We start from the raw sequence: 27,119 nt of genomic DNA, 5'->3' as shown, positions 1-27,119 counted from the left end.
TATATATTTAAACTCGAAATTTAAAAATCTGATAAGTTGTGATGCATCCTATAATGAAATATTTCTTTATATATACTTACACTGCATTGCCAAGACCAACTATTTCCATAAATGTTAAAATTATTGCATAGATTTCTATGTGTGTGATGACACACACTTTATTATGCACGTATATAACACATAAAAGAAAACACCGTAATACTCACAGTTGTAGCCAGGTGCAATACGATGTTGAGCTTCAAGGCTCGCCAATGTGATGTGGAAAATAATGTGCAGCAACAGGAAGGAAAGACTGATGAAGCACAGAGACTTCAATAACCGTCCCGTATGTCCTAAGGGATAAAAAGTACAGAGATTGTGAGAGAGCTTAAGAGGAAACACACTGGTGCTCTCTTGTACATGTTTCTGTATAACCTATTAGGTAGACCAACTCAAAAGTATATAGAGTGTAATAATTATCATCTTAATTATTAGTGTATAGCTAAATGGTATCTTATTCCCTTTGTAATATCATATATATGGGTTTATATTTATTAAAATTTCACTGTAAAAGAAAGATAATTTCCTATTTATCATATGACACATTACAGTGGAACTACAAAAAGGTCCTGGCCCAAAAAATTTTATAAGGAAGTGCTGCCAACTTTGAAAGGACAGGTAACTCCTGTCTTAGAAAAGTAATTCTAGGAAGTAGAAAAGGAAGAAAAGTTATCTAAAACATTTTATGAAGTTACAGTAACTTTAATTTCAAAATCAAATAAGGCTAGAAAAGAAAATTATAAGCCCACGTTATTCATAACAGATATGAATTATTTTTGTAAAATGTGTCAACCAACTGAAATTGCATAGAAAAAATATAATACGTAGGCTAAGGTTTATTGCAGAAAAACTCCAAAAGTGTAGTTAACAGTAACAAATCAATAAGTATAATTTACACACTAGTGGGTTGCTATCATGGTTTTCTCAATAGGTACCAAAGAAATGTTTCATAAAGTTCAAAACCTAGTTATAATTTTTTAAAACATAAAAAATAGGAATAGAAGGAAACATCCTTAAAGGATTTATAACAAAACAAACATCCTGTTTATGGTAGAATTTTAGACATAGTCCCACCAGTATCAGAGAATGATCAAGGCCACTTGATATGAATGCCATTAATTAACATATCACTGGATATACTGGTCAATGCCATAAGAAATACAATGAAGAGTGTTAACTAGAATTATTTCCAGATAATACGATCAAATGGAATTATTTTCAGATAATATATCATCATCAACAGAGAATGCCAAACTAAATCCATGACCAACTATTAGAATATAAAAATTTAGGAAATGATTCAGATACAAAATCATCTTACAAAAATAAATATACTTCTTCATTAACAATAATCAAAAAGAAATAAGATGCAATTTTATTTGCAAAAACATTGTAAAAGTTTTATCAATGTGTCAATTTGGCTAGGCTGTAAGTCACAGTTATTTAATCAAATACAAATCTAGGCACTGCTGTGAGTTTACAGATGTCATGAAAGTCCATAATCAAAGAGGTTAACTAAGGGATACTAACCTCCATAACCTGGGAAGACATGATTCAATCCACTGGAAGGCCTGAAAACTAGTCGGAGGTGTGTGTGTGTGTGTGAGTGAGAGAGAAGAAACTGTCAACTTGTGGAGAGTAACTTTACCTTGTGCACATGATGTTCTCTTCCTGACAGCCTGCACTACTGACTGTTAACTTCCTTAGCCAGCTTATATATCAATTGTGTAAGCCAATTCCTTGTAATAAATCATAGGGAAACATAAATCATATATATGTGTATATATGTATATATTATATATTAATAAAACACCTGTGGAAACTGCTACACTTGTTGGACCTTGACTGATCTTTTTTTTTAAAGTGTTATGTCATAGTTTCATTGACAGTTTTTTTGTTCTTTTATAGTGACATATAAAATAATGGCATCTTATGTAACACACAATAGATATGAAATCTTTAAAATATTAGCAAAATAGATCCATAAATATATGAAAAAGATAATATATTGTATCTAAGTTGGGTTTAATCTCAAAAATGCGAGATTGTTTTAACTTAAGAAATGAATTAATGTAATTCACCATAGTAGCAGATTAAAATAGAAGTAGCATTTGATCTTCTACTTAAGTGAAGAAAAAGGCTCTGAAGAAAATTCAACATCCAGGCATGATAATACTCATGGCTGACAGTATAACCTAGTGTGATGGTTAATACTGAGTGTCAACTTGATTGGATTGAAGGACGCAAAGTATTGTTCCTGGGTGTGTCTGTGAGAGTATTGCCAAAGGAGATTAACATTTGAGTCAGTGGACTGGGAGAGGCAGACCAACCCTCAATCTGGGTCGGTACCATTTAACCAGCTGCCAACGTGGCTAGCATAAAAGCAGGCAGACGAACGTGGAAGGACTAGACTGGCTAAGTCTTCTGGCCTCCATCTTTATCCCATGCTGGATGCTTCCGGCCCTCAAACATCCGTCTCCAAGTTCTGCAGCTTTTGGACTTTTGGACCCATACCAGTGGTTTGCCAGGGACAGTTGGGCCTTCAGCCACTGACTGAAGGCTTCACTGTCAGCTTCCCTACTTTTGAGGGTTTGAGACTTGAACTTCCTTACTCCAAGCCTACAATCCAAATACCTCCCATCAGGCCCCACCTCTAGCACTGGGGATCAAATTCCAACATGAGATCTGATGAGACGTCAAACATCCAAACTGCATCAGTAGGCATATTTGTCTTGTTCTTGATTTCAAAGAAGCAGCTTTCAAGAGTTCTATTATGCAAAATTTTACAGCAGTTTTTTGCTTATTTGTTTGAAAATACCCATTACTAGGTGTATTAGGGCTCTCGGGAGGGACAGGACTAATAAGATAGATGTATATATCAAAGGGAGTTTATTAAGGAGTATTGACTCACACAGTCACAAGGTGATAAAAGTATTTAAGAATTGACCTAAAAAAGAATGCTTAAGAAAGACCTTTATTGACAAAATTGTAAAAAAAAAAAAAAAAAAAAAAAGTAAAACAAATAATAGGTATAAATAAGTGAAGAGATCTGTTACATTCATGAATGAGATGACTCAATATGATAAAAATGTCAAGTTCCCCCAAATTTAGTCTAAAAATTCAGTACGGTTTAAAATAAAATGCCAGTAGATACTTTTACACCTTCGACAAGTATATTTCAAAATATATAAGAAAAGAATGCTTTGAAGATTTCACCAAACATTTTAAAAATACACTTGGAAAAATAAGACTGAATTGCCATGTCAATTTTGAAATTTTGAAGAATAAGATCAAAAGTGGGTGAGGTTGGTGTATCATAGCAAATATTAAAATGTGCTACAAAACCATATGTTTGTTTATTTATTTACTTTTTGGAGACAGAGTCTCACTCTGTCACCCAGGCTGGAGTGAGGTGGTGTGATGTTGGCTCACTGCAATTTCCACCTCCCAGGTTCAAGCAATTCTTGTGCCTCAGCCTTCTGAGTAGCTGGGATTAGAGGCGTGTACCACCAAACCTGATTAATTTTTCTATTTTTAGTAGAGATGGGGTTTTGCCATGTTGACCAGTCTGGTCTCGAACTCCTGACCTCAAGTGATCCGCCTGCCTCAGCCTTCCAAAGTGCTGGGATTACAGGCATGAGCCACCGTGCCTGGCCAAAACCGTAAGTTTAAACAAACAGAAACTTAGATTCCTTAGAGAGAGGAAAAGAAGTCAATTGGAATATCATATATTGCTCAGAAACATACCAGTTTATTTATATTAACTTGATAAATGTCAAAGTCAGCTCTACAAATGGAGAGGAGAAAGGACAGAAATGGTATCAGCAAGATGGCAGAATAGGAGGTTTTGGCTCTCATTTCCACAGAAACACCAATACTGGCAACCACCCATGGACAGGAATATTTTTGTGGGAGCCCCAGAGTCTGACTGAGTTTCCAGCCCTACTGTGGAACAAAAAACCCAAGAGTAAAAATATCAAACAGGATAAGTAGTTTCACTTTACCCATGTCACCTCTCCCCGAAGGTGGCACAACTTGGTATCAACAGAGGCCTGATTGACCTGCAATTTCCACTACTAGGGAAAGTGAGTGATGTGTGTGCCTAATTTTTGCGGTCCTGTGAAATGCTGCCTAGCTGGGAGGTCCATTCTGTCTCACTTCGCCCAGAGCACTGAAGGAATCAGCCTAGGAGCAGGGAGAAGAGAGTGCACAACAACTGTTGTGCAGTTCTCTACAGCCAGTCACAGTCTCTACTAATCAGCTCACAGACTCCACAAAGAGACCCACCACTGAACCCCACAGGATGACTTGCCTGAGGACCCCCACAACCAACTGATGAACTTCCCCAGCACCCTGTGCCACCCTCTCCTATGGAAAGCACCCTGCACATCCCTGTGCATGGCCTGCACAAGCTCCTTCAGATATCACATGGATCTCAACATGTACAAATATTAGCATCTGGCTTGACTCTACTGGTGAGGGAGAAGGTGTACAACATTAAGTACTTCAGGGCATTGCCTTAGGGAATATAAATTGAATGCTGTCAGTACCAGGCCTGGTTTTGTTGGATAGAGAGAAGGCACACAATCCTAAGATTTCTTTCTTAATAAGGAATAAGAAGAATGGAGCAGGTGCATCCATAGAAAAGTTCTGAGAGACTCCCAGAATTTCTAACCAGGTTCACTGGTGAAGATCCTACAGGCCCAAAGTCAGTCAGTAAATACTGGAGAAGGTGACTACTTCTTCAAATTTTAAGACATCTTTTTAAAAATTCAAGAAAATGAAGAATCACAGAAAATTCAAAAATTCAAGAACATGAAGATTCAAGAAAATATGACATCACCAAAGGAACAAAATACAGCTCTAGTGGCTGACCCCAAAGAAATTAAGATTTACAAATTAGCTGACAAAGAATTCAAAACAGCCACTTAAAGCTCAGTGAGCTACGAGGGAATACAGATAAACTACTAAATTAAATTTTTAAAAATATATTAACAAAATGAGACATTCAACCATAAGAAACCAAAATGAAGAACCAAACAAAACTTATGGAGCTAAAGAATACAATGACTTAACTGAAAAATTTAATGGAGAGTTTCAACAGCAGACTTGATCAAGCAGAACAACATCAATGAACTCAAAGACAGATTATTTGAAATCATCCAGTAGAGGAACAATCACACACAAAATAATGAAAAACAGTTTTTAAAAGCCTATGGGATGTATGGGACACTATCAAGTGAACCCATATAAACACTGGTGTTCAAGAAGAAGTAGAGAAAAATAAAGGGGAAGAAAGCTTACTTAATGATATAATGGCAGAAAGCTTTCCAACCCTGTAGAGTGAAACAAACATACAGATCCAGGAAGCCCAAAGGATTCTAAAGAGGTTGAGTAAAAAGAGGTCTTCATAGAAAAGCATTATGACCAAACTGTCAAAAGTCTAAAAAAAAGAATTTTGAAAGCAGCAAGAGAAAAGCAACTTGTTACATACAAGGGCACCTTCAAAAGGCTATCAGTAGATTTCTCATCAGAACTCTTACAGACCAGGAGAGAGTGGGATAATATATTCAAAGTGCCGAAGGAAAAATGTGCTAACCAAGAATACTATACCTGTCAAAGCTGTTCTCCAGAAATGAAGAACAAATACTTTCTCAGAAAGGTAGAAGCTGGGGGAACTTACAACCACTAGAACCGCCTTGAAAGAAACGCAAAAGGAAGTTCTTCAAAATGAAATTGAAAGACACTAATCAGCAACCTGAAAACATATGAAGGTATAAAACTCACTGGTAGAGATAAGTTAATTTTCAAATTTAGAATACTGCAATGGTGATATGTAAATCATATTGAATTCTAATATAAAAGTTAAAATACAAAAGTATTAAAAATAACTATAGTTAAAATAATTTGCAGCCGGGCGCGGTGGCTGAAGCCTGTAATCCCAGCACTTTGGAAGGCCGAGACGGGCGGATCACGAGGTCAGGAGATCGAGACCATCTTGGCTAACACGGTGAAACCTCGTCTCTACTAAAAAATACAAAAAACTAGCCAGGCGAGGTGGCAGGCGTCTGTAGTCCCAGTACTCGGGAGGCTGAGGCAGGAGAATGGCGTGAACCCGGGAGGCGGAGCTTGCAGTGAGCTGAGATCCGGCCACTGCACTCCAGCCTGGGCGACAGAGCGAGACTCCGTCTCAAAAAAGAATAATAACAATAATAATAATAATTATTTGCTAATAGATATAAATAGAAAAGATATAAATTGTGACTCTAATAAGAAAAAGTGCATGGGAGTGAACAAGTAATTTTTGTATGTGATTGAAATTAAGTTGTTATTAACTTAAAACAGATTGTTATATGTGATCCAATTTTTTCAATACCATTTATTGAAGAGACTTCCCTTTCCCCATTGTGTATTCTTGGAGCTCTTGTCAAAAATTAGCTGACCATACATGTATGGGTTAATTTCTCAGGCCTCTATTCTATTCCATTGTTCTATTTGTCTGTTTTTTATGCCAGTAGCATGGTGTTTTAATTCCTATAGCTTCATAATACAATTTGAAATCAGGAGGTGTGATGCTTCCAGCTTTGTTCTTCCTGAAAAAGAACGTTTTAGCTATTTGGGGTCTTTTATGGTTTGTTTTATATAAGACTCATGATAATTGCAAAAGACAAACCTATAGCAGATATGCAAAAGATATAAAGGAATCAAAGCACACCACTACAAAAATCATCAAATCACAAAATAAGACAGGAAGAGAGAAAGAAGGGAGCAAAGAAATTACAGAACAGTCAGTAAATAATTAACAAAATGTCAATACTAGGTCTTTACCTATCAATTTTTACTTTAAATGTGAGTGGATTAACTGTTCCCATTAAAATATATATGGTAGCCGAATGGATAAAAAATAATCCGGCTATACACTGCATACAAGGAACACACTTTATGGACACACATAGGCTGAAAATAGGATGGAAAAAGATATTTCTGCAATGAAAAGACAACAGGGTTGGGTATTCTCATATCAGACAAAATAACACTTTAAGTCAAAAACTCATACAAAAGAAAACTTAGGAATATATAGCTTCACTGTTGAACTCTACCAAATATTTAAAGATGGACTAACAGCAATCCTTTTCAAACTCCTCCAAAAAATTAAAGAGGAGGAAACACTTCTAAACTCATTCTATGAGGCCAGCATTGCCTTGATATCAATGACAGAAAAGAATTCTACTAGAAAAGAAAATTACAGGCCAATATCCCTGATGAATATAGGGGTAACAGTCCTCAACAATATACTAGCAAGCTGAATTCAATGACACACTAAAAGGATTATATACCATAATCAAGTGGAATTTATCTCTGGATTGTAAGGATGATTCAACATACACAAATCTATAAATGTTATATACCACATTAACAGAATGAGTGATAAAAATCTCAATAGATGCAAAGAAAAGCATTTAGCAAAATTCAACATCTTTTCATAATGAAAACTTTCAACATATTAGATATAGAAGGAATGTACCTTAACACAATTGAAAACCATATATTATAATACCACAGTTAACATGATACTCAAAGGTGAAAAGCTGAAAATTTTTCCTCTAACATCAGGAACAGTAGCACACTCTTGCTACTTCTATTTGACATAGTATGGGAAGTACTAACCAGAACAGTTATGGAAGAGAAAGAAATAAAAGACATCTAAGTTGACAAGGAAGATATTAAATTGTTTCTGTTTTTACATAATATAATATGTTTTGAAAAATCTAAAAATCTACCAAAAAACTATTAGAACTAATAAACTCAGTGAAACAGCAGTTAATGAAATCAACATATAAAAATCAATTGTGTTTCTATACACTGACAATAAGTTTTTCAGAAAAAAATAAACAAAATGACTTACAATAGCATCAAAAAGAACAAATACTTAGGTGTTAATTTACCAAGGAGGTGAAAGATCTGTGCATTGATTAGTATAAAACATTGTTGAAAGAAATTAAAACAAATATAAATAAATGAAAAATATATCCCATGTTCATGGACTGGAATAATTAATGTATTTAGGATGCCCATACTGCCAAAAGGGATCTATAGATTTAATGCAATATCTATCAAAATTCCAATGACATTTTTCACAGAAATAGAAAAAATAATCTTAACATATGTGTGGAACCACAGAAGACCCCCAAATAGCTACAGCAATCTCGAGGAAGAAGAACATAGCTGGAAGCATCACACTTTCTGATTTCAAATTATACTACAAAGCTATAATAATTAAAACAGTATGATATTTACATAAAAACAGACACACAGAAAAACGGAATAGAGGAGACATCTGAAAAGTTAACCCACAAATGTATGGTCATCTAATTTTTGACAAGGGCTCTAAGAATACCCAATGGGGAAAGGATAGTCTCTTCAATAAATAGTATTGGGAAAATTGGATTACCATGTACCAAAGAATAAAATTGGGCCCTTATCTTATACCATATACAAAAATCAACTCAAAATGTATTAAAAATATGAAATTACAAAATACCCAGGAGAAAACATAGGGAAAAGATTCCTTGACATTGGTTTTGGCAATGACTTTTTGGTTATAACACCAAAAGCACAGGCAACAAAAGCAAAAATAAGTGTAATTACATAAAATTTAACAACTTCTGCACAGGAAAAGAAACAATCCCTAAAATGAAAAAGTAATATATGGAATCGGAGACAATATTTGTAAACCATATATCTGATAAGAGGTTAATATACAAAATATATAAGGAACAACTGAATGATTAAAAAACAAATAACCACATTAACAAATAGGCAAAGGACCTGAATAGATATTTCTCCAAAGAATACATACAGAGAACTAGCAGATATACAAAGAACTGATCGACATCACTAATTATGAAAGAAATGCAAATCAGTTGATGGGTGCTGACGAGTTGATGGGTGCAGCACACCAACATGGCACAAGTATACATATGTAACAAACCTGCACGTTATGCATGTGTACCCTAGAACTTAAAGTATAATAATAATAAATAAATTAAAAAAAAAAAAAAGAAATGCAAATCAAAACCACAAGTGAGATACCACCTCTGCTGTGGTCTGAATGTGACCCCCAAAATTCATATGTTGAAACTTAATTACCCATGTGATAGTATTAAGAGCTGGAACCTTTAGGATGTGATCAAGACATGAGGGTTGAGCTCTCATGTATAAGATTAGGGTCTCTCTATAAGTGTTGAGAAAATGTATTCATTCCCATTCAGCCATTTTGCCATGTGAGGACACAGTGTCCATCGCCTCTGGAGGATGAAGCAACACAATGCCATCTTGGAAGCAGACCAGGCTCTCACCAGACACCAAAGCTGGAGGCATGTTGATTTTGGACTTCCCACCTTCTAGAACTACGAGTAATAAATTTCTATTCTTTATAAATTACACAGTCTGTGGTATTTCATCATAGCAGCACAAATGTATTAAGAAAGCCTCATACCTGTTAAGATGACTGTTTTTGAAAAACAAAAGATAACAAGTGTTGGGTAGGGGGACGTGGAGAAAAGAGAACTCATATACTGCTGGTGAAAATGTAACTTGGTAGATCCATTATGAAAAATAGTATGGAGGTTCTTAAAAATTAAAAACAGAACTGCTAAATAATCCCACTTCTGGGTATATATCCAAAATAACTGAAATCAGGATCTCAAAAACCTGTCTGCACACCCATGTTTACTACAGCATTATGCAAAACAACCAAGATATGGAAACATTCTAAATGTCCACCGAAGGGAGACTGGATAAGGAAATTGTGATCTATACATACATAGAATATTATTTACCCTTAACAAAGAAACAAATCGTGCCATTTGCAACAATATGACTAGACCTGGAGGGCATTAAGTTAAGTGAAATAAGCCAGACACAAACAAATACTACATGATCTCAGGTATATGTGGAATCTAAAATAGCCTAACTTGTAAGTTTTTCCCCGTGTCCCTAAAGTCTATTATATCATTCTTTTGCCTTTGCATCCTCAAAGTTTAGCTTCCATTTATGAGTGAGAATATGCAATGTTTGGTTTTCCATTCCTGAGTTACTTCCTTTACAATAATAGTCTCCAAGCCCATCCCAGTTGCAGTGAACGTCATCAATTCATCCCCTCTTATGGCTAAGTAGTAGTCCATCATATATATGTTTCTTTATCCACTTGTTGACTGATGAACTGATGGGCAATTCCCATTTTTGCAATTGCAAATTGTGCTGCTATAAACATGCACGTGCAAGTATCTTTTTCGTACAAGGACTTCTTTTCCTCTTGGTAGATATCCAGTAGTGGGATTATTGGATCAAACGGTAGTTAGTTCTATTTTTCGCTTTTTTTTTTTTTTTTTTGAGACTGAGTCTTACTCTATTGCTCAGGCTGGAGTGTAGTGCTGTGATCTTGGCTCACTGGAACCTCCATCTCCAGGGTTCAAGCAGTTTTCCTGCCTCAGCCTCCCGAGTAGCTGGGATTACAGGTGCATGCCACCATGCCCGGCTAATTTTTTTTTTTTTTTTAGTGGAGACAGGGTTTCACCATGTTGGTCAGGCTGGTCTCAAACTCCTGACCTCGTGATCCACCCGCCTCGGCCTCCCAAAGTACTGGGATTACAGGCGTGAGCCACTGCACCCGGCCTACTTTTTGTTCTTTAAGAAACCTCCGCACTGTTTTCCATAGTGGTTGTACTAGTTTACATTCCCACCAGCAGTGTAGAATTATTCCCTCTTCACCAGGCACGGTGGCTCACCCCTGTAATCCCAGCAGTTTGGGAGGCCAAGGCAGGTGGATCACCTGAGGTCAGAAGTTCAAGACCAGCCTGACCAACAAGGTGAAACCCTGTCTCTACAAAAACTACAAAAATTAGCCAGGTGTGATGGCAGGTGCCTTAGTCCCAGCTACTTTGGAGGTTGAGACAGGAGAATTGCTTGAACCCAGGAGGCGGAGGTTGCAGATCTCAAAAGTCGAGATCGCACTACTGCACTCCAGCCTGGGCAACAGAGTGAGAGTCCGTCTCAAAAAAAAAAAAAAAAAAGTGTTCTCTGTTCATCATATCCATGCCAACATCTTTTTTTTTTTTTTATTTTATGACTATGGCCATTCTTTCAGGAGTAAGGTGGTATGGCATTGTGATTTTGATTTGCATTTCCCTGATCGTTAGTGATGCTGAGCAATTTTTCATATGTTTCTTGGTCATTTGTATATCTTCTAAGAATTATCTATTCATGACTTTAGCCCACTTTTTGATGGGATTGTTTGTTTTGTTCTTGCTAATTTGTTTGAGTCTGTTGTAGATTCTGGATATGAGTCCTTTGTCAGATAGATTGTGAAGATTTTCTCCTACTCTGGGGGTTGTCTGTTCACCCTGCTGACTGTTGCTTTTGGTGTGCAAAAGCTCTTTAGTTTCCACATAAAACTCTACTTTGGTGGTAAGAAATCAAGCTAAATAAGTTGATTACATTGTAGAGTGAGGAGAGAAAACTTCGAGAAGTCCACTTAAAATACTGAGATACCATAAGCTGAATATCTCTCAGGTCCACATTAAACAAACCTATTCTGGAGAAAGTTATTTCCCAGTAACCTAAGAGAAGTTTCCATTAAAACCTGTGCAATTGTTATCTGTCAGTCAAAGCTGTACCATGAAAAACCACCTCACTAGGCCTCTTTCCAATGATTGTGTTCACCCCTGCCCTCCAGGGCTGTGGAGTTGCTGCCATGGGGCCACTATGCTGATTCTCTGCTTGCCCTGGACTCAGGACAGTTGTTTTTGTTGACTTGAAAGCCTCAGGGCATACTGCTCACATGAACCTAGGGCTGAGAAGCCCATAAAATGCCCTCAGGAAAATCATGTGATTGCTATAAAAAATGAAGCTTAAAGATCTAAAATTTCATAAAAGAAAACAAATAACTAAAATATCTTGTGTATTTCATTTTAAAACGCATTGTATTCAGATTTTTCCACATTTTGAAACAATAGACTTTGGGCAAGTAATCAGTTACTTAAATTAAAATTCAGCTTAATAAAATTGAATTGTATTAGCCTTTAAGACAAGCAAAAGTTTAAAATAAATGGAAGCATAAGAAAAGGAGAAATATCTTTTGATTTGTTCTCAATTCCACTGTAGTGTTTGTTGCTTTCACTGAAGAGAAGAAGACCCTCAGAAACATCTTCTTAAGATCAGTTAAATAATGTTTAAGTATATGCTATAAACAAGTAGGTTTTATTTGGCAAGTATTCCCTTATAGTAATATTTCTTGAGTATAAAGGGATATATATGTATTAATTGAGGTGAAATTCACATAACAAAAAATAGATAATTTCAAGTTGAATAATTCAATACCATTTAGTCCATTCACCATGTTGTGCAATTATTTGGAAGTAAATAATTTCCAAAACATTGTCATCACTCCAAAAGCAGCCATTAAGCAGTTGCTCTCCATTCCCCCATCCCAACCCCTGGCAACCGTAAGTCAGCTTTCTGTCCCTATGGATTTTTCATATAAATGTAATCATACAGTATGTGGCCTTTTGTGCCTGGCTTTTTTCACTTGGCATAATGTTTTCAAGGCTCATCCACCTTGTAGCATGTATCAGTACTTTATTCTTTTTATGGCTAAAAATTATTCCATTGTATGTAGGGAATTTTTTTCATCCATTCACCTATTTGGGTTGTTTATACAGTTTGCCTACTGTGAATAGTGCTGCTATGATCATGCATATACATGCATTTGTTTGAGTACCTGAATGCAATTATTTTATGTACATACTTTATACATACAGTTGCAAAAGTGAACTGCTTCTGCTGCTTTGAAGGCATCTAACTCCCACATCCCAAATTCATATCTCTGACCAAAGGAGCTGTGGAGAGGGGTCCCAAGAACTAAAGATTAAAGGAAAAATCCTTATGAGAAGAAAGCAAGAAAAAGTATCATCTAATTTGTTATAAATCACTGAGAGTCCCAGTGTTGCCCCAAATTATGCATTCAAGGAACAGCCCTCAAAAAGCCGTGAGACCTGAACTGTGACGTAAAGAACTGTCCAGCTCCCAAACTGATAACTGAATGGTGCATGTTCAGGAGAGACCCAAATATTATGGCAAAGGTTTTGAGAACTGAACTGACATTGGAACCACTACTCAGCGAGTGAGACAAATCTTGAGACCAACCAGATTCACTGCCTACTAAAAAAAAAAAAAAAAAAAGAAACAATGAAAATATGAACACTCCCCAGAAGATTTTAATATGACCCAGAGTCACATAATATTCAAAATGTCCAAGATATAATCCCAAATTATTTGATATACAAAGAACCAGGAAAATCTGATCAATTCTCAATAGAAAAGACAATCAACAGATGCCAACCCTGTAATTACACAACTGTTGAAGTTATTAGAAAATGATTTTAAACCAACCATTATAACCAGGCTCCATGATGTTAAAGTAAACCATGTTGAAATAAATATAAAGATAAACGTTATCAACAGACAAATACAAACTACAAAAATTAATCAAATAAAAAGTTTAACAACAGAAAAAATACAACACTGTATCTGAAATTAAAAATTCAGCTAATGTTCTCAACAGCAGAGTGGTAATGACAAAAAAAATGAGTTAGTAATGATGAAGAAATTAATAGAAATTACCCCACCTGAAGAACAGAGAGCAAAAGATTGAAAGAAGTTAATAAAACCTCAGAGACTTAAGGGACAAAATAAAAAGGTCTATCATTTGTTTCATTAGAATTATCAAAGGAGAGAAGAAAGATTGGTTCAGAAAAAATTTTGGATAATATAGTATTTTAACATTCCAGAAATTTGGGAAGACATAATGTACACATTCTAATAAGCTCAGCAAATGCTAAGTAGGATGAACTCAAAGAAACCACACCCAGATACATAACTAACCTGTTGAAAAACTAATATAACTAAAGAGTGAAAACAGAGAAAAATGTCACATTATGTGTAGGGAGAAAACTATTTAAAGACCACATATTTTTCATCACAAACTGTGAAGACTAGAATACAGTGGAATAACATCTTTAAATTTGCTAAAGAAAAGAATTATAAATTTGCTAGAATTTTATATCCTGTGAAACTATCCTTCAGGAATGAGGCAAAAAGAAGATATCCTCAGAGGAAGGAAAACTTACCTGCTATCAAAGCAATGCTAATGTAAATTATTCAGCCTGAAGGGAAATGGTACCAAAAAAACACTTGGAATTCATGAAACGAAGAAGAGCAACAGAAATGGATTAAAAGATGTTTGTTTACACACACACACACACACACACACACACACACACCCCTTAATTATAGTCTTGCTCCAGTTAATCCATGGAATTTCTAGAACAAAAACCTCTCTTTTTTGGATTTGGAAATACTTGGTGTATACAGAAATAATTGAGGGTATCATGTTGCCCGTGTGTTTTAACTAGGCACCCTCATTTATATAAGAAATATGAGTATATTTAAAACTGAATAATCCAAAGATGTGTCACCTAATAAATATTCACTCACAACTCATGCTAACTCCAAAATGATTTCCAAAAGTAACCCAGACAACAGATTTGCAAAATAAGTAATCTACGGCTATAATGACATACCAAACTTACATACTATTTTTTCTGTGATTATTAGAATGCCAAAACAGAATAAATTTGATATTAATTTTAACTGAGAAAATTAACAAGGAAAGGAAGTAGTTTTTATATAAATTTTAACGTGTTTTATTCATACATTTTATTTATTTCCGATATATTTTCTCAAATACAGCAAAAAAGTAAAAAAGATTGTCAATGCGTAGATTCCAGTCTGGAACTGGGATTTAAACAAACGTATAAATCTAATGCCTCATTTACTCTACTTCTGAAAGTAATTCAGAGGCTATTTCCTTAGCCAACATTTCCGATTCTGTAGCTTTCAATGATTTAAATGTGGCATGCAAATGTGGAGGATCCATGGTTCGTCAGAGTGTGCCAATTTTTGTAAACTAAGTTTGAAGTTTTCCACTCAAGAAACGATTCATGCCAAAAAATGTCAGAAATTTTTAAAGGATAACTTTGAGCCTCCTCAGTGGAAAGGAAACAGAAAAAAAAAGATCAGTTTATAGATAAGTTAATGTATTGGATACCAAATCTGTGTAGAGTTTGAAGAGTTCTGTATGGATTTCAAAGTCTTCTTCAGCTCACCTCCAAGATGATATTTTGATCATTTACTTACAGCTCAATTAGGAAAACCTAGAAAAAGTACAGTTGGCCCTCCACATCTGTGGACTCCATAGCCAGTAGATTCAACCAACCATGGATGAAAAATATTTTTTCTGAAAAGACATTTTAGTCTGTACTGAACATTCACAGACCTTTTCTTTTCTTGTCCTTATTCTCTAAAAGAGATAGTATGATAACTATTTGCATAGTATTTATATAGTTTTTGGTATTATAAATAATCTAGAGATTATTTAAAATATATGGGAGAATAAGCATGGGTTAGAAGCAAATATTATGCAATTTTATATAAGACACTTGAGCACGCACGGATTTTAGTGCCTTGGGGGACACTGGAAGCAATCACCCATTAATACTAACAGATAGCTGTACTGTGTAGCTCATGTACTTGAACTACATTAGAAAAAATGCCTTGCATTTGGAAAAACTATCTTGGAAAGCCAGTATTTATATTTAAAGAATTTCCCACAACTTTATGCTCCAGGTGGAACAAATAAAAGCAAACCGATACATAAAACTGATAGTTTTCTTCTACATTCTAAATGAGATTAAATACAAACACCTATGAGCTGGGAAGAATGTGCTGGGATTTCTAAATAAACTCAGATGTCAAGCTTGTAGGTTGAGTACATGAAGTTGCTAATACCTAACCATGTTGACTTAGAAAAATGGCCATTTCACTGTTATCAAACTAATACAAATAGAAAGAAAGAACATATGTCTACTTTCTATTCCATTGGAAATCTCATTCCGGCACTCTTCAAAACCCATTTTTGCTAAAAGGAGTGAATCACAGGGAAGCATTCTGGGAACATCACAAAAGCAAATGGAAGAATAAATGACAGCATCATTTCCCCTCCAGTTCCTTCCACCTTCACAAACTGGACTGAAAGTTTCCACTGCATGCCTTCAAGTGGGATATGGAATTCCCCACTGTGCCCCACCTCTAAATCCTTCCTTGCAAAAGTTCAATTTTCTATTTCCAATTTTTTATTGGCATATTATGGAGCCAAAAGAAAGTAGGTTTTTTCCTCTTCCCTCCCATTTGGAACTATCATTTATTATCCTGGCTTTATATCCTATTATTTAATAACTTTTAAAGTGCTGTAAAATCTGAAAATGTACTTCGCAATGAAACTGATATAACCAGAGAGGAAGACAGTGCTCCAGGGGTACAGGGGAAGGATGCTGAGCCTCTGTATCCAACCCAACCCCCAGCACTGACCAGAAATTAAACATGGCCTGTCCCCAGACATGGGTGTTACCTGGGCGAGACAGGTTCCTACAGTGAAAGGCAACTATTGGAAAGGAACTCAGCTGTTAGGAGTCATGAGTCAACCATCCCTGGAACCTGGAAGAACACGTATCTTGGTCATAGAGGGGATTGTGTGGCATGCCACAGAGCCATTTTGGTCATCTTGATCTGGATGGACATCGATTGTCCTCAAGTAGACATAAGCCTCCTGAAGGCAGGGCTGCTTCTAGCATATAGTCTCCAGCTCAGAAGGTACTTTATGGCTAACGGTGCATTTTTATGCATGGGTCATCTGGCCACAATTTCCTCAGCAGCTAGTAGAGAAGGCCAAAGTCAGCACGTCTTGCTAGGCATGCACTACAGAAAAAGTGACTCCTCTAGGGAACTTGAAAGCAAACCGGTTACCCTGAGGCACGGGGAGAGTGCAAGTTCTTGCTGCTGTCAGTCTTCTTTGACCCTGCCAGACATGACTTCACTGTGAGACAGTGAAAATCACGACTGTGATTATCCTCCATTCACCTCTGTAGCTGTATGTTGTTATGTGCTGCATGTGCATGTTTTCCTGAAATCAGAAGTAAGGATTTGCTCCTCTAAAATCTTTTGTCAGGCAGGGCTTGGTGGCTCGTGCCTGTAATCTCAGCACCTCGGGAGGCTGAGGCGGGTGGATCATCTGAGGTCAGGAGTTTGAGACCGACCTGGCTAACATGGTAAAACCTCATCTCTACTAAAAATACAAAAATTAGCCAGGCACAGTGGCTCAGGCACAGTGGCTCAGGCCTGTAGTTCCAGCCACTCAGGAGGCTGAGGCATGAGAACAGCTTGAACCCGGGAGGCAGAGGTTGCAGTGAGCTGAGATCGCGCCACTGTACTCCAGCCTGGGTGATAGAGCGAGATTCGAAAAAGAAAAAGAAGAAGAAGAAGAAGAAGAAGAAAACGAGAAGAGAAGGAAGGAGGGAAGGAGGGAGGGAGGGAAGGAAGGAAAGGGAGGGAGAAAAAAAGACTTGGAAGGGGCCAAAACTTGCAGCAGAGCTGGAAATTCTAGACCTTCTACCTGTAAGGGCCAGAGAGTAGATATTTCAGCCTTTGTGGGACACATAATCTCTGTTACAATGACTCAATTCTGCTACTGTAGCAAATAGTCATAGAACATACATGGACAAATTAATAATCATTGTAGCCCAATACAACTTTAGTTACGGACACTGATATTTGAATTTCAGATAATTTTCATGTGCCACAAAATAATTAATATTTTTCTCTTGATTTTCTCAACCATTTACATTAGCTCCTAGGTCATACAAAATACAGTGGTGAGTAGAGGCTGGTTCGGCTGGCAGGCTGTAGTTTGCTGATCCCTGCCCTAGCTGGAGAAAGCATATTTGAAAGTAAAATGTTCATCAGTAAAAAGAAACCAAAAGGACTGTGTTTTGATATTCAAGAAATTCCCTAGGAGGCATTCCATTGATGATATCTGAGAGTCAGTCCTCACTTACGGGGAACACACAAAGCACAGTGTTGACCCATTTGCTACACGTCGTAAACACCAGCAGTCACTGTGTGCATTCACAAGGCTCGGCTCCCTGGAGAAGACCCCACACACACTTTCACTTTCTCTAATTTCACCATTTCCAGAAGGAAATTGGAAAAAATATCAGAGCTCAATTTGTAAAAATATGCCTAATATTGTTAATATTATGAGACAGTTGCTTTGTTGCAATGTTTTATTGGAGGGGGGAAAAACATTCAGGCAGAGAGGTGTTAGTTCACACAGAACCTTGTGTAAGCACACAATTCCCTGCTAAAGTCTGAAAAGCTGAACTATTGAAAGCAGGCCAAATTGGATAATTCAATTTCAAGCACCCCAATAAAACGGCTTTCCTCACACATGCTCATAGTCCTCCATGCTCAGGTTCAGCAGAAAACAGACCAATACAAACATCCAATGTGGATGTAAAGAATTTTCTTTTTTTTTTTTTTTTTTGAGATGGAGCCTCCCTCTGTTGCCCATTCTGCCTCCCAGGTTCACGCCATTCTCCTGCCTCAGCCTCCCGAGTAGCTGGGACTACAGGCGCCCGCCAACATGCTTGGCTAATTTGTTTTGCATTTTTCATAGAGACAGGGTTTCACCATGTTGGCCAGGATGGTCTCAATCTCCTGACCTCATGATCCGCCCGCCTCGGCCTCCCAAAGTGCTGGGATTACAGGCGTGAGCCACCGCGCCCGGCAAGAATTTTCCTTAGTAGAATCAATTGATTAACGAGTCCCACTCAAACAGAGGAAGTGAAGCAAGAGGCGCTCCTGCTACCAGAGGCTTCCTCCTTGAATGACCAACATCCGCTGCATGAGGTCGAGGACAGTCTTAAGCACAGGGAGATTCTATCCTGGGAGATGTCCCAGTGACCTGTCTTTGCCTTGTGCTCCCAGGTCTTCCTCCAGCAGGCGGATGGCACTTGGAGTCTGGGTGATGCAGTGAGGTTCCAGGATGTGTGTGGTATTAACTGGAGCGCTAAGGTAAGTTTCCATGTAAAACAGAAACCTCTGATCTAGGGTGTGGTTTTTTTGTTGTTTGTTTTGTTTTGTATTTTTTGGGTTTTTTTTTTGTTTTTTTTTTTTGCCAATTCAGTTAACAAACCACAGTAAATCCACACTTATCATCAGTAGGTTCCTGAAAACTGTGGCTTTAAGCAAAACAATGTATAGTGAAAACAATTTAACCATAGTCAAGTTGATCTAAACAAGAGTTAAATTCCTAAGGCATATTTCTGGACACAAAAACATCACCAAACTTCTAAATAAGGACAAAACACTTCTATTAAACACCTGAAATAAATGTAAACTACACATACATTTAAGAAAGATTAATGAAAGCAAGTCAGATAACAATTTACCTGCTTATTCTAGTTCAGGGTTGCAGGAGGCTGGAGCTTAACCTTGAAGCTCAGGGCACCAGGCGGGCACCAGCCCTAGCCAAGACACCATCCCATCTTGGGCACACTCACACACTGGCACTCAGACTGGGACCATGTGGACACACCAATTTGTCTAACATGTCCATCTCTGGGACGTGGGAGGAAACCAGAGTACCCAGAAAAATCCCACGCAGACCTGGGGAGAACAAGCAAACTCCACACAGGCGGTAGACCTGGAAGAAAAGTGATATTTTCCCCCTCATTAACATTAGAACAAACAACATTAAACTACATTTTTCAGGGACCTGCTAAATAGGACTGATGGAAGAGAATTAACAGTCACTATTTTTGTTGCTTTTACTTTTTTTTCTAATCCATGTATGACTTCCACAACTTTGACCCTAAACAAATGATGGTTTCCATGTTTTTCTGCAAAGGCCTGAGAAGGGGTAGGGAGTAAGTGTGGGCCTGCCTGCAGAAACTCCCTGACTGCAGACATTTTCTTACTGCAGGAATTTCCTGTCCCATGCCCTGTTCGTTCCCAGGGATCTATGAGAAGCACATGGGTTAGAGGTGTGAGTAGTGACACCCCTGAGGACTGTGAGGGGCTCCAGGTGTACCATTCCTGAGTCCCCCTGGATGGAAATACTGCAGATTTCAGAGAAGAACAGAAGAGAGAGGAATTAATGTAGATGTTTACCTGATACAGCTTCAAAATTTCCAGACTGGGGGCTTGGCCCTACTCCATCTCTGATTCTGGGATTTCACACATTTCTCAGACTGAATTGTCATCCCCTCTCACTCCCACCCCACATTTCTTTTCAAAGGACTACATATCAATCCATCTATCTCAGGGAGTAGCCATGTGGGAAAAAAAGGTATGAGTCATTTTTTTTTTGATGATTCAGAACATGAAAAGTATGGTTTAATGTTCATACAGTTGCTCTCCACCCAGTTGCCTTAGGGAATTAGTTTCAAAAGGATAAGGAAGGGAGAAAACACAAAATAAACCAATAATATACAAGAAATGGCTGCTTTGTTGATGAAGCTGTCAAAATCAGAAGGGAGACTCTTGTGAAGAAATTTTGAGGCTAATGGATCTCATTGCTGAGAACTTCAATTCTCTTGATAATCCATTGTTCAAAGGAGGTAAAAAGCATCCTACAAAAATGTGTATTTTCCTAAAATACACATTTTAAAAAATGACATTCAACAAAATGCAGTTTTGTCAGAGAAGTCATTTCCATATTGTTTCATTTAATTGATTTGTGCATTTCCTACTGTGACCAGACTGTAAGCTTCTTGAGAGCAGGAGCCAAGTGCCATGCCTCTCTGGACACTCCTGAGCATCCAGCATGGGGCTTTGCACATGAGATAGCCCATTAAATGTTGACTGAGAGGCTATCATAGTAAATGCAAATCACAATAATGAGAAAAGGTGATCCCTATGTGGTGATTTCAATATATGCTGGCAAGAACATTCCACCTCAAGCCAACAGGAAGTCCTCACAGACTTCTTGTTATTTTATGCAACCAGTTTGCCAAATTCTGCCCCAAGGGACCTACAAATGGTAATGAATGGGGGAAAAACAATTAGGCTATTGAGTCCACTCCCCTTCACATCAGCCTTCCTCCCTGTGGAGCATTCTTCCAGCACTTACCTGGAGATGCCTCCTGCACAGAGTTATCCTGCAATTCCTTTAGGAAAATAATACATTTGACTCTGATAAAAAGTTCCTACCGTGCTACACTTCATTCTCCTCTGCCCAATATAACTTTGTGTTTGTCTTTTATTTTTTTCCTTTCACATATCTTTGGAAGAAATGTAGTTTAGCTCAACATGTATTGAGTATCAGGCATGAACAGTTACAGAAAGGACTTACTGCCTCCAGTTCACGCTGATTGAGGTTCAGAGCCTTGATCAAGGAGCTGCATCAGGGGTGCTGGGGGCATCATTACATACCCGAGAGGGTGCTCATCAAAGACAGGTGTAGATTAGGGACTGCAGCCTGCTTCCCGTCTTCCTTGAGCTCCTTCACTCATGCATTCCCAGTGGCGTGAGAGGCCCAGCTTAACTGGCCAGGAGGAGGGACTTTTTGTGCTGTCATCTTCTTGTTTTTCCCACAAAGAACACACACCAGGTTACTATGACTAACTGCCTTGTGACCTGCTGTGTTTATTCTCCTTAACCCTGAGCTGTGCTTTCCTGCCCTGGAAGCCAGGCCAGGCAGCTGTCAGCCTGCATGGCCTTCTGTGTGTTGTTTGTATGTACACGCAAAGAGCAGTGACTCATCTACAAAGGGAGTCTCCAGTAAAAGGCTTAGATTATCCTCCACTTCTCGTTCCATCACATTTTAGGAAACATACCTTCTTATTAATTTGTCTTCATTGCTATAATGATATTTTTTCATTTATCTATAAACTGGCAAGAAGGCAATTCCATTTCTCTCGTTGGATCTTACATGCCTATCTCGTTCCCTTGGCTCAGGTCTTGGAACAGACTTGGACCTCTCAGGAAGACCCCTGGTCATCCAAGCTAAAATGCGAACCATCTTCCCAACTGCTTTTTATCACAGTACCCTGTTTTGTACACTTCACCACTTCACTACTTGTAATGATCTTTTCTTAATTGCTTACTCTCTCAAGTGTAAGTTTCACAAGTGCAAGGATTCTGTTTGTCTTGCTTGGTTACCACTGAATTCCCAATGCAAAGAAAAGGACTTAGCAGGCAGCATACAATATATAGTGATTGAATAACTGAACAAATGAACGAAATATATCAGGTGAAGCTCATAAGTCAATGTTAATCAGCACAGCCTGTGGCTTAAGATCTTAGGGAACACAATGTAAAATCTTTAGCTTTCATGGGGGCAAAAGACTGAAGGAAGCAGAACATTAGTATATGGCAAAGAAGGGAACAAGCACTCTTTGCCTCCTCAGAGTTAAATTCATGGAGATCCAAACTTTACCTCCTATTGGTCTATTAGCTTTCCATTTACCCTCCCACATCTGCTATGAAACAGAGCAGCCAGCCCAAGGCTAGAAATCCCTCCTTCCCATCATCTTCAAGTCTATTCAGTCCATTCTTTCCTTTCTTTCCTCCTCCCCTTCCTCTCTCCCTCATGCTCTCCCTCTCTTCCTTCCTTCTTTGGTATATGAATCTTCAGGTACATCCCTTTCTGTCTTATCTATTATTTGACTATGAAGTATGTTCTTTGTAAAAAATTATTCCCTAGTAGTCTAAAAAATATCTTAAAGTATCCTTTTTATCGTATTACTTATATATTTTTTATTTTTTATTACTATGGGTATATAATAGTTTAACATTTTTATCGAGCACGTGATATTTTGAAGCCAGCATACAATGTGTAATGATCAAATCAGGGTAATTGGGATGCCTATCACATCAAACATTTATTATTTCTTTGAATTGGGAACATTCTGAAACTACTTTTCTATTTATTTTGAGATATACAATAAACTATTGTTAACTATAGTCTCCCTATTTTGCTATCAAACACTAGATTTTATTCCTTCTATCTAACTGTATTTTTGCACCAGGGCTTCTATCATTTAGAAGATGAAAAGGTGTGCTCAGATTTAAAAAGTATTCTCAAAAACAATGATGAATTGAATTCCCAGATTTAGTCATAACAAACTCACTTAAGGAAAGTTAACAAATACAGCTTTCATAAAGTTACATTTGTTAACGTAAATGCTTTAAGTCTCTTTTCTAGCATAAAACATAGGTTAAATAAATTGAAATGCATAGAAACCTAAGTATACAATTCAATGAGTTTTAGCAAATGTATGCATATAGGGTTCCACCATAAGAATCAGGATCTGGAACATTTACATTACCCAGAATGTTCCTCATACGCCTTTCACTCAGTTCTCACCTCTTCCAGAGATTTAAGGATGTCAATAAGCCCTAAGTATCATAAGCACAAAGAAAAAAATCACTTGTAGATACATTATAGTCAAATTACTGAAAGTCTTAAGATGGAGAGAAAATTTTTAAAGAAGCCAGAGAAAAAAAAATACATTAAGTAAGGGAGGGCAATGAAAAAACCGATGACTACAATAATCAAAAACAATGGAAACCAGAAGATGTTGAAATGACAGATAAGAATGCTGAACTGAGGGGGGTGGCAAAAAATTTCAACCAAAAATTTTATATCTAGCAAAACTATCCTTTGAAAATGAAGGCAAATGTAAATATATTTTCAAACAAACAAAATCCAAAAGATTCACAGCCAAAAGGAATGCTAAAAGTTCTTCAGGAAGGAAAACCACACTCAATAGTAACCTTGATCTACAAGAAGAAAAGAAGAGCACAGAAATGACAAATATGTGAATAAATATAAAACGTGTGCCCCACCAGCTGAAGTCAGGCAGAGCTTCCAACTTCCTTCAAAGGACACATCTTTCTCCTCACTTGACAGGTACCTCTGTACTTGACAAAAGGGCAATATATGTACATATGTGCAATATGTAAGCCTGGGAATCCTTTTACCAATGTTTCTTGTTTCCCATCAATTACTTGGTGGGCAGCAAATTCATTGAATTTGGAAATGTTGTCTTAAAAAGGAATCTTTTTGCTAAATTGTCTAGACATTGACCAAACTACCTTTGCCTCTGAGCTGCAATTCATGTTCCAGCCACAGCAGCAACCTCTGTGCTAATCATGCAAGATGCTTGTCTCTGCATTGAAAATAGGCCCATGACACTCTAGCACCAGTTACTGTCCAATCAAGGTATATCAAAGCAAATCCCAAACACACACCCTTGTCTTAATTAGTTCACATTGTCTGCTGCTAGTTCACCCTCAGGACAACCTAACTTCCTGGCCAACTGCACAAGTTATGGACCAGCAACAACTTTCCCAGTTCCCAGATTGCTTGTCTGTGTGAGCCTGTCTTTGGTTATCCACTGGGCCCACTCTTGTTTAGTTCACTGGCTTCCAAAACATGACTCGGCTTCTGACCCTGGGTAACTGACGTCTCCGGACTTCTAGCCCTGACTGTCTAGATTTCTCATTGCTTTTGTGGTCCAAAGTTCCATCTTTTGCCTATCTCTTAATCATTTCCTCATCCATTTTAACATTTGCTGACTGCGTGCTATATGCCAGAATTATGTCGGGTGCTATGGTGACAGAGGTAAACAACACCCAGTCCCTGCAGTGGGAGCCCTCAAGTTTCAGAGCGGGGTGACAGGCCAGCTAGTTGATTTAACGGTAAGTGGGTGTTCTAAAGGCTTAAGTTTCCAAGAAGTGTGTGTTGCTCTGTAGCAGCAATTAAAGATTATAAATATTTTGGAGTCCTCCTGACATCTATAGTAATAAATCTTTCAGCTGATTAATTCAATAGGGGAAACAGACATAGGAATCTTTTTACACAATAAAAATGGCGTCTCTACTGACTTCTCATATTATCCTTTGTACTGTGTTGAAGATTCAATTCTGTTACTTAACTACTTATGTGATTGTGTTCAAGTCCTTCAGAATCTCTGTGACCGACTCTCTTGCTACATACAGTTGGTGATTGTCTCAGGGTAGGAATCCTGGTAGGTTGCTCTTGCCACATCATTGTTATTTGCCTGGGCAGTGTATCCCAAGGACTCTTATTAAATAATTTTTTTTTTTTTTTTTTTTTTGAGACGGAGTCTCGCTCTGTCGCCCAGGCTGGAGTGCAGTGGCATGATCTTGGCTCACTGCAAACTCCACCTCCCGGGTTCACGCCATTCTCCTGCCTCAGCCTCCTGAGTAGCTGGGACTACAGGCAAAAGCCATCACGCCCGGCTAAATTTTTGTATTTTCAGTAGAAGCGGAGTTTCACTGTGTTAGCCAGGATGGTCTCGATCTCTTGACCTCGTGATCCACCCGCCTCAGCCTCCCAAAGTGCTGGGATTACAGGCGTGAGCCACCACGCCTGGTTGTTAAATAATTTTCAATTAATTGCTGAGTCTCTGTAGAGTGCTGGGCTTCTAAAACCCTGTTGTGCATTGAAGCCCCTTGGGAATCTTTAAGAATAGGATGGATGTCCAGACTCCACCCCCAGAAGTTCTGATTTCATTTTTCTGGGGTAGGGGCGAGATCATGGGTATACTCTAAAGTTCCCTTGGTGATTCCACAGTGAGCCAGGGCTGAAAACTGCTGTGCTGGAGATTCGGCTGAAGGGAGGTTGAGCCCATCTCAGCTCATGGACTGGTTGAGGCGTGCGTGAGAGCAGCATATGAGAGTAGTAGCACCTTTCTTCTCAGGAAACACTTAAGTCAGGCTCACTTTTCCAAGATCATTACACTTCTTTGGTATCATATGGAGTAACAATATATGTGGGCGCTATAAACATAAATGTCTTGTTATGGGTTAAATTGTGTCCCTTCATATGCTAAGTTCATATGTCAAAGTCCTAACACCCAGTACCTCTGAATGTGACTGTCTTTAGAGAGAGGACTTTTGAAGAGGTAATTAAGGTAGCAGAGGTCATAGAGGTGGGACCTAATCCAGTATGCCCAGTGTCCTCGTAAGAAGAGGAGAATAGGATGCGGACAGGCACAGAAGGAAGACCACATGGAGACACAGAGAGAAGACAGCCATCTGCAAGCCTAAGAGAGAGGCCTCAGGAGACACAAACCTGAAGACACCTTGATCTCAAATATCCAGCCTCCAGAGTGGTGAGATAATAAACGTCTGCTGTTGAAGCCACTCAGTGGATGGCATTTTGTTATAGCAGCGAGAGTAAATCAGTATGTACAGGCATTGCATGAAAAGAAAGGAAGAACTGTGAAGGAGCTCCTGAAACCTCAAGATTTTCTTAACCAACAGATTCCTAATCAAAGACACATTTCAAAGTTCTGTGTATCTTTAGTTCACTAACCATGTACCAAACACGAGATAGGTACTGGTATCGTGCTAGATGCTTATGGATAGCACCTGTCTTTGAGTAACACATAAACCAGAGGGAAATGAAGGCCCTTAAAGCATAATCACTCCACGCTTTGGGTTCCAAAGTTGTAAAACAGCCCCATCCAAAATGCTGCCTGTGTGCTCCACAGGGTGCCTGTGAGCCGATGCTGATTTAATGCACTCAACGTGTTTTGAGAAGTGTAACACACTGTACAAAACCTGGGGATGACAGACACCTAATCACACAATCCTCTAAGAGCCAAGTCTGATCTGCAAACTTCACACGGGTCCACACCACCACTAGGAATAGACTTGAAGCAACAAAACACATCTTCACTGGAAGTGCACCTGACCGAGTCACTCATTCGAAGGGTGGGTACTGGTTAAGCTCCTTATTTATTCTCTAGTCCTGTTTGTTTGTTTGTTTGTTTGTTTTGTGAAAAACTCACCAACTTGAAATGAGGGTCTCTGAGAAAATGGGATAAGCAAAAAATATTCAGGAACATCCAGGGGTCATTAAATAATAAAAGAATCCGAGTATATCAAGCCATTACTTTGCCCTTCATGGCAACTTCCATGAGGACGAGGCCCATGTTTATTTGTACATATTTATATATTCAGCCCAGAGAATTGCATGGCTCAGAGAGGAAGCCTAGTCATTATTTGTTAAAAGAATAATTATATTAGTGTATGCACACCTTTCTAGTGATTCTATTGCCTTTTAGCTTTCTTGCTAAATGTTACAT

General features: G+C 38.0%; 1 protein-coding gene and 1 long non-coding RNA gene across 15 annotated transcripts in view; one reads left to right on the top strand and one right to left on the bottom strand.

Annotated features, from left to right (window-relative positions):
* The window catches only part of LOC105478913 (piezo type mechanosensitive ion channel component 2), a 475,658-nt gene that overhangs the window by 304,503 nt on the left and 144,036 nt on the right, over positions 1 to 27,119 (bottom strand). For all 14 annotated transcript variants that reach the window (XR_985592.3, XR_011617161.1, XM_011736634.2 and 11 more), the window contains exon 3: positions 207 to 332. Coding sequence is in view for 12 of the 14 variants with exons in the window: in XM_011736634.2 (XP_011734936.1) it covers positions 207 to 332 (126 nt within the window). In the remaining 2 variants the exon portion in view is untranslated. The remainder of the gene's footprint in view (positions 1 to 206; positions 333 to 27,119) is intronic.
* LOC139360077 (uncharacterized) lies at positions 5,518 to 20,116 on the top strand. Its single transcript, XR_011617157.1, has 3 exons — positions 5,518 to 5,813; positions 18,982 to 19,068; positions 19,979 to 20,116. It is a non-coding gene; the product is annotated as an uncharacterized lncRNA (long non-coding RNA).

Source organism: Macaca nemestrina, chromosome 19, assembly GCF_043159975.1.
Source record: "Macaca nemestrina isolate mMacNem1 chromosome 19, mMacNem.hap1, whole genome shotgun sequence".
In the NCBI taxonomy this organism is placed as follows: domain Eukaryota; kingdom Metazoa; phylum Chordata; class Mammalia; order Primates; family Cercopithecidae; genus Macaca; species Macaca nemestrina.
The sequence above is the reverse complement of the archived record's forward strand: the minus strand, read 5'-3'. Positions and strand labels throughout refer to the sequence as shown.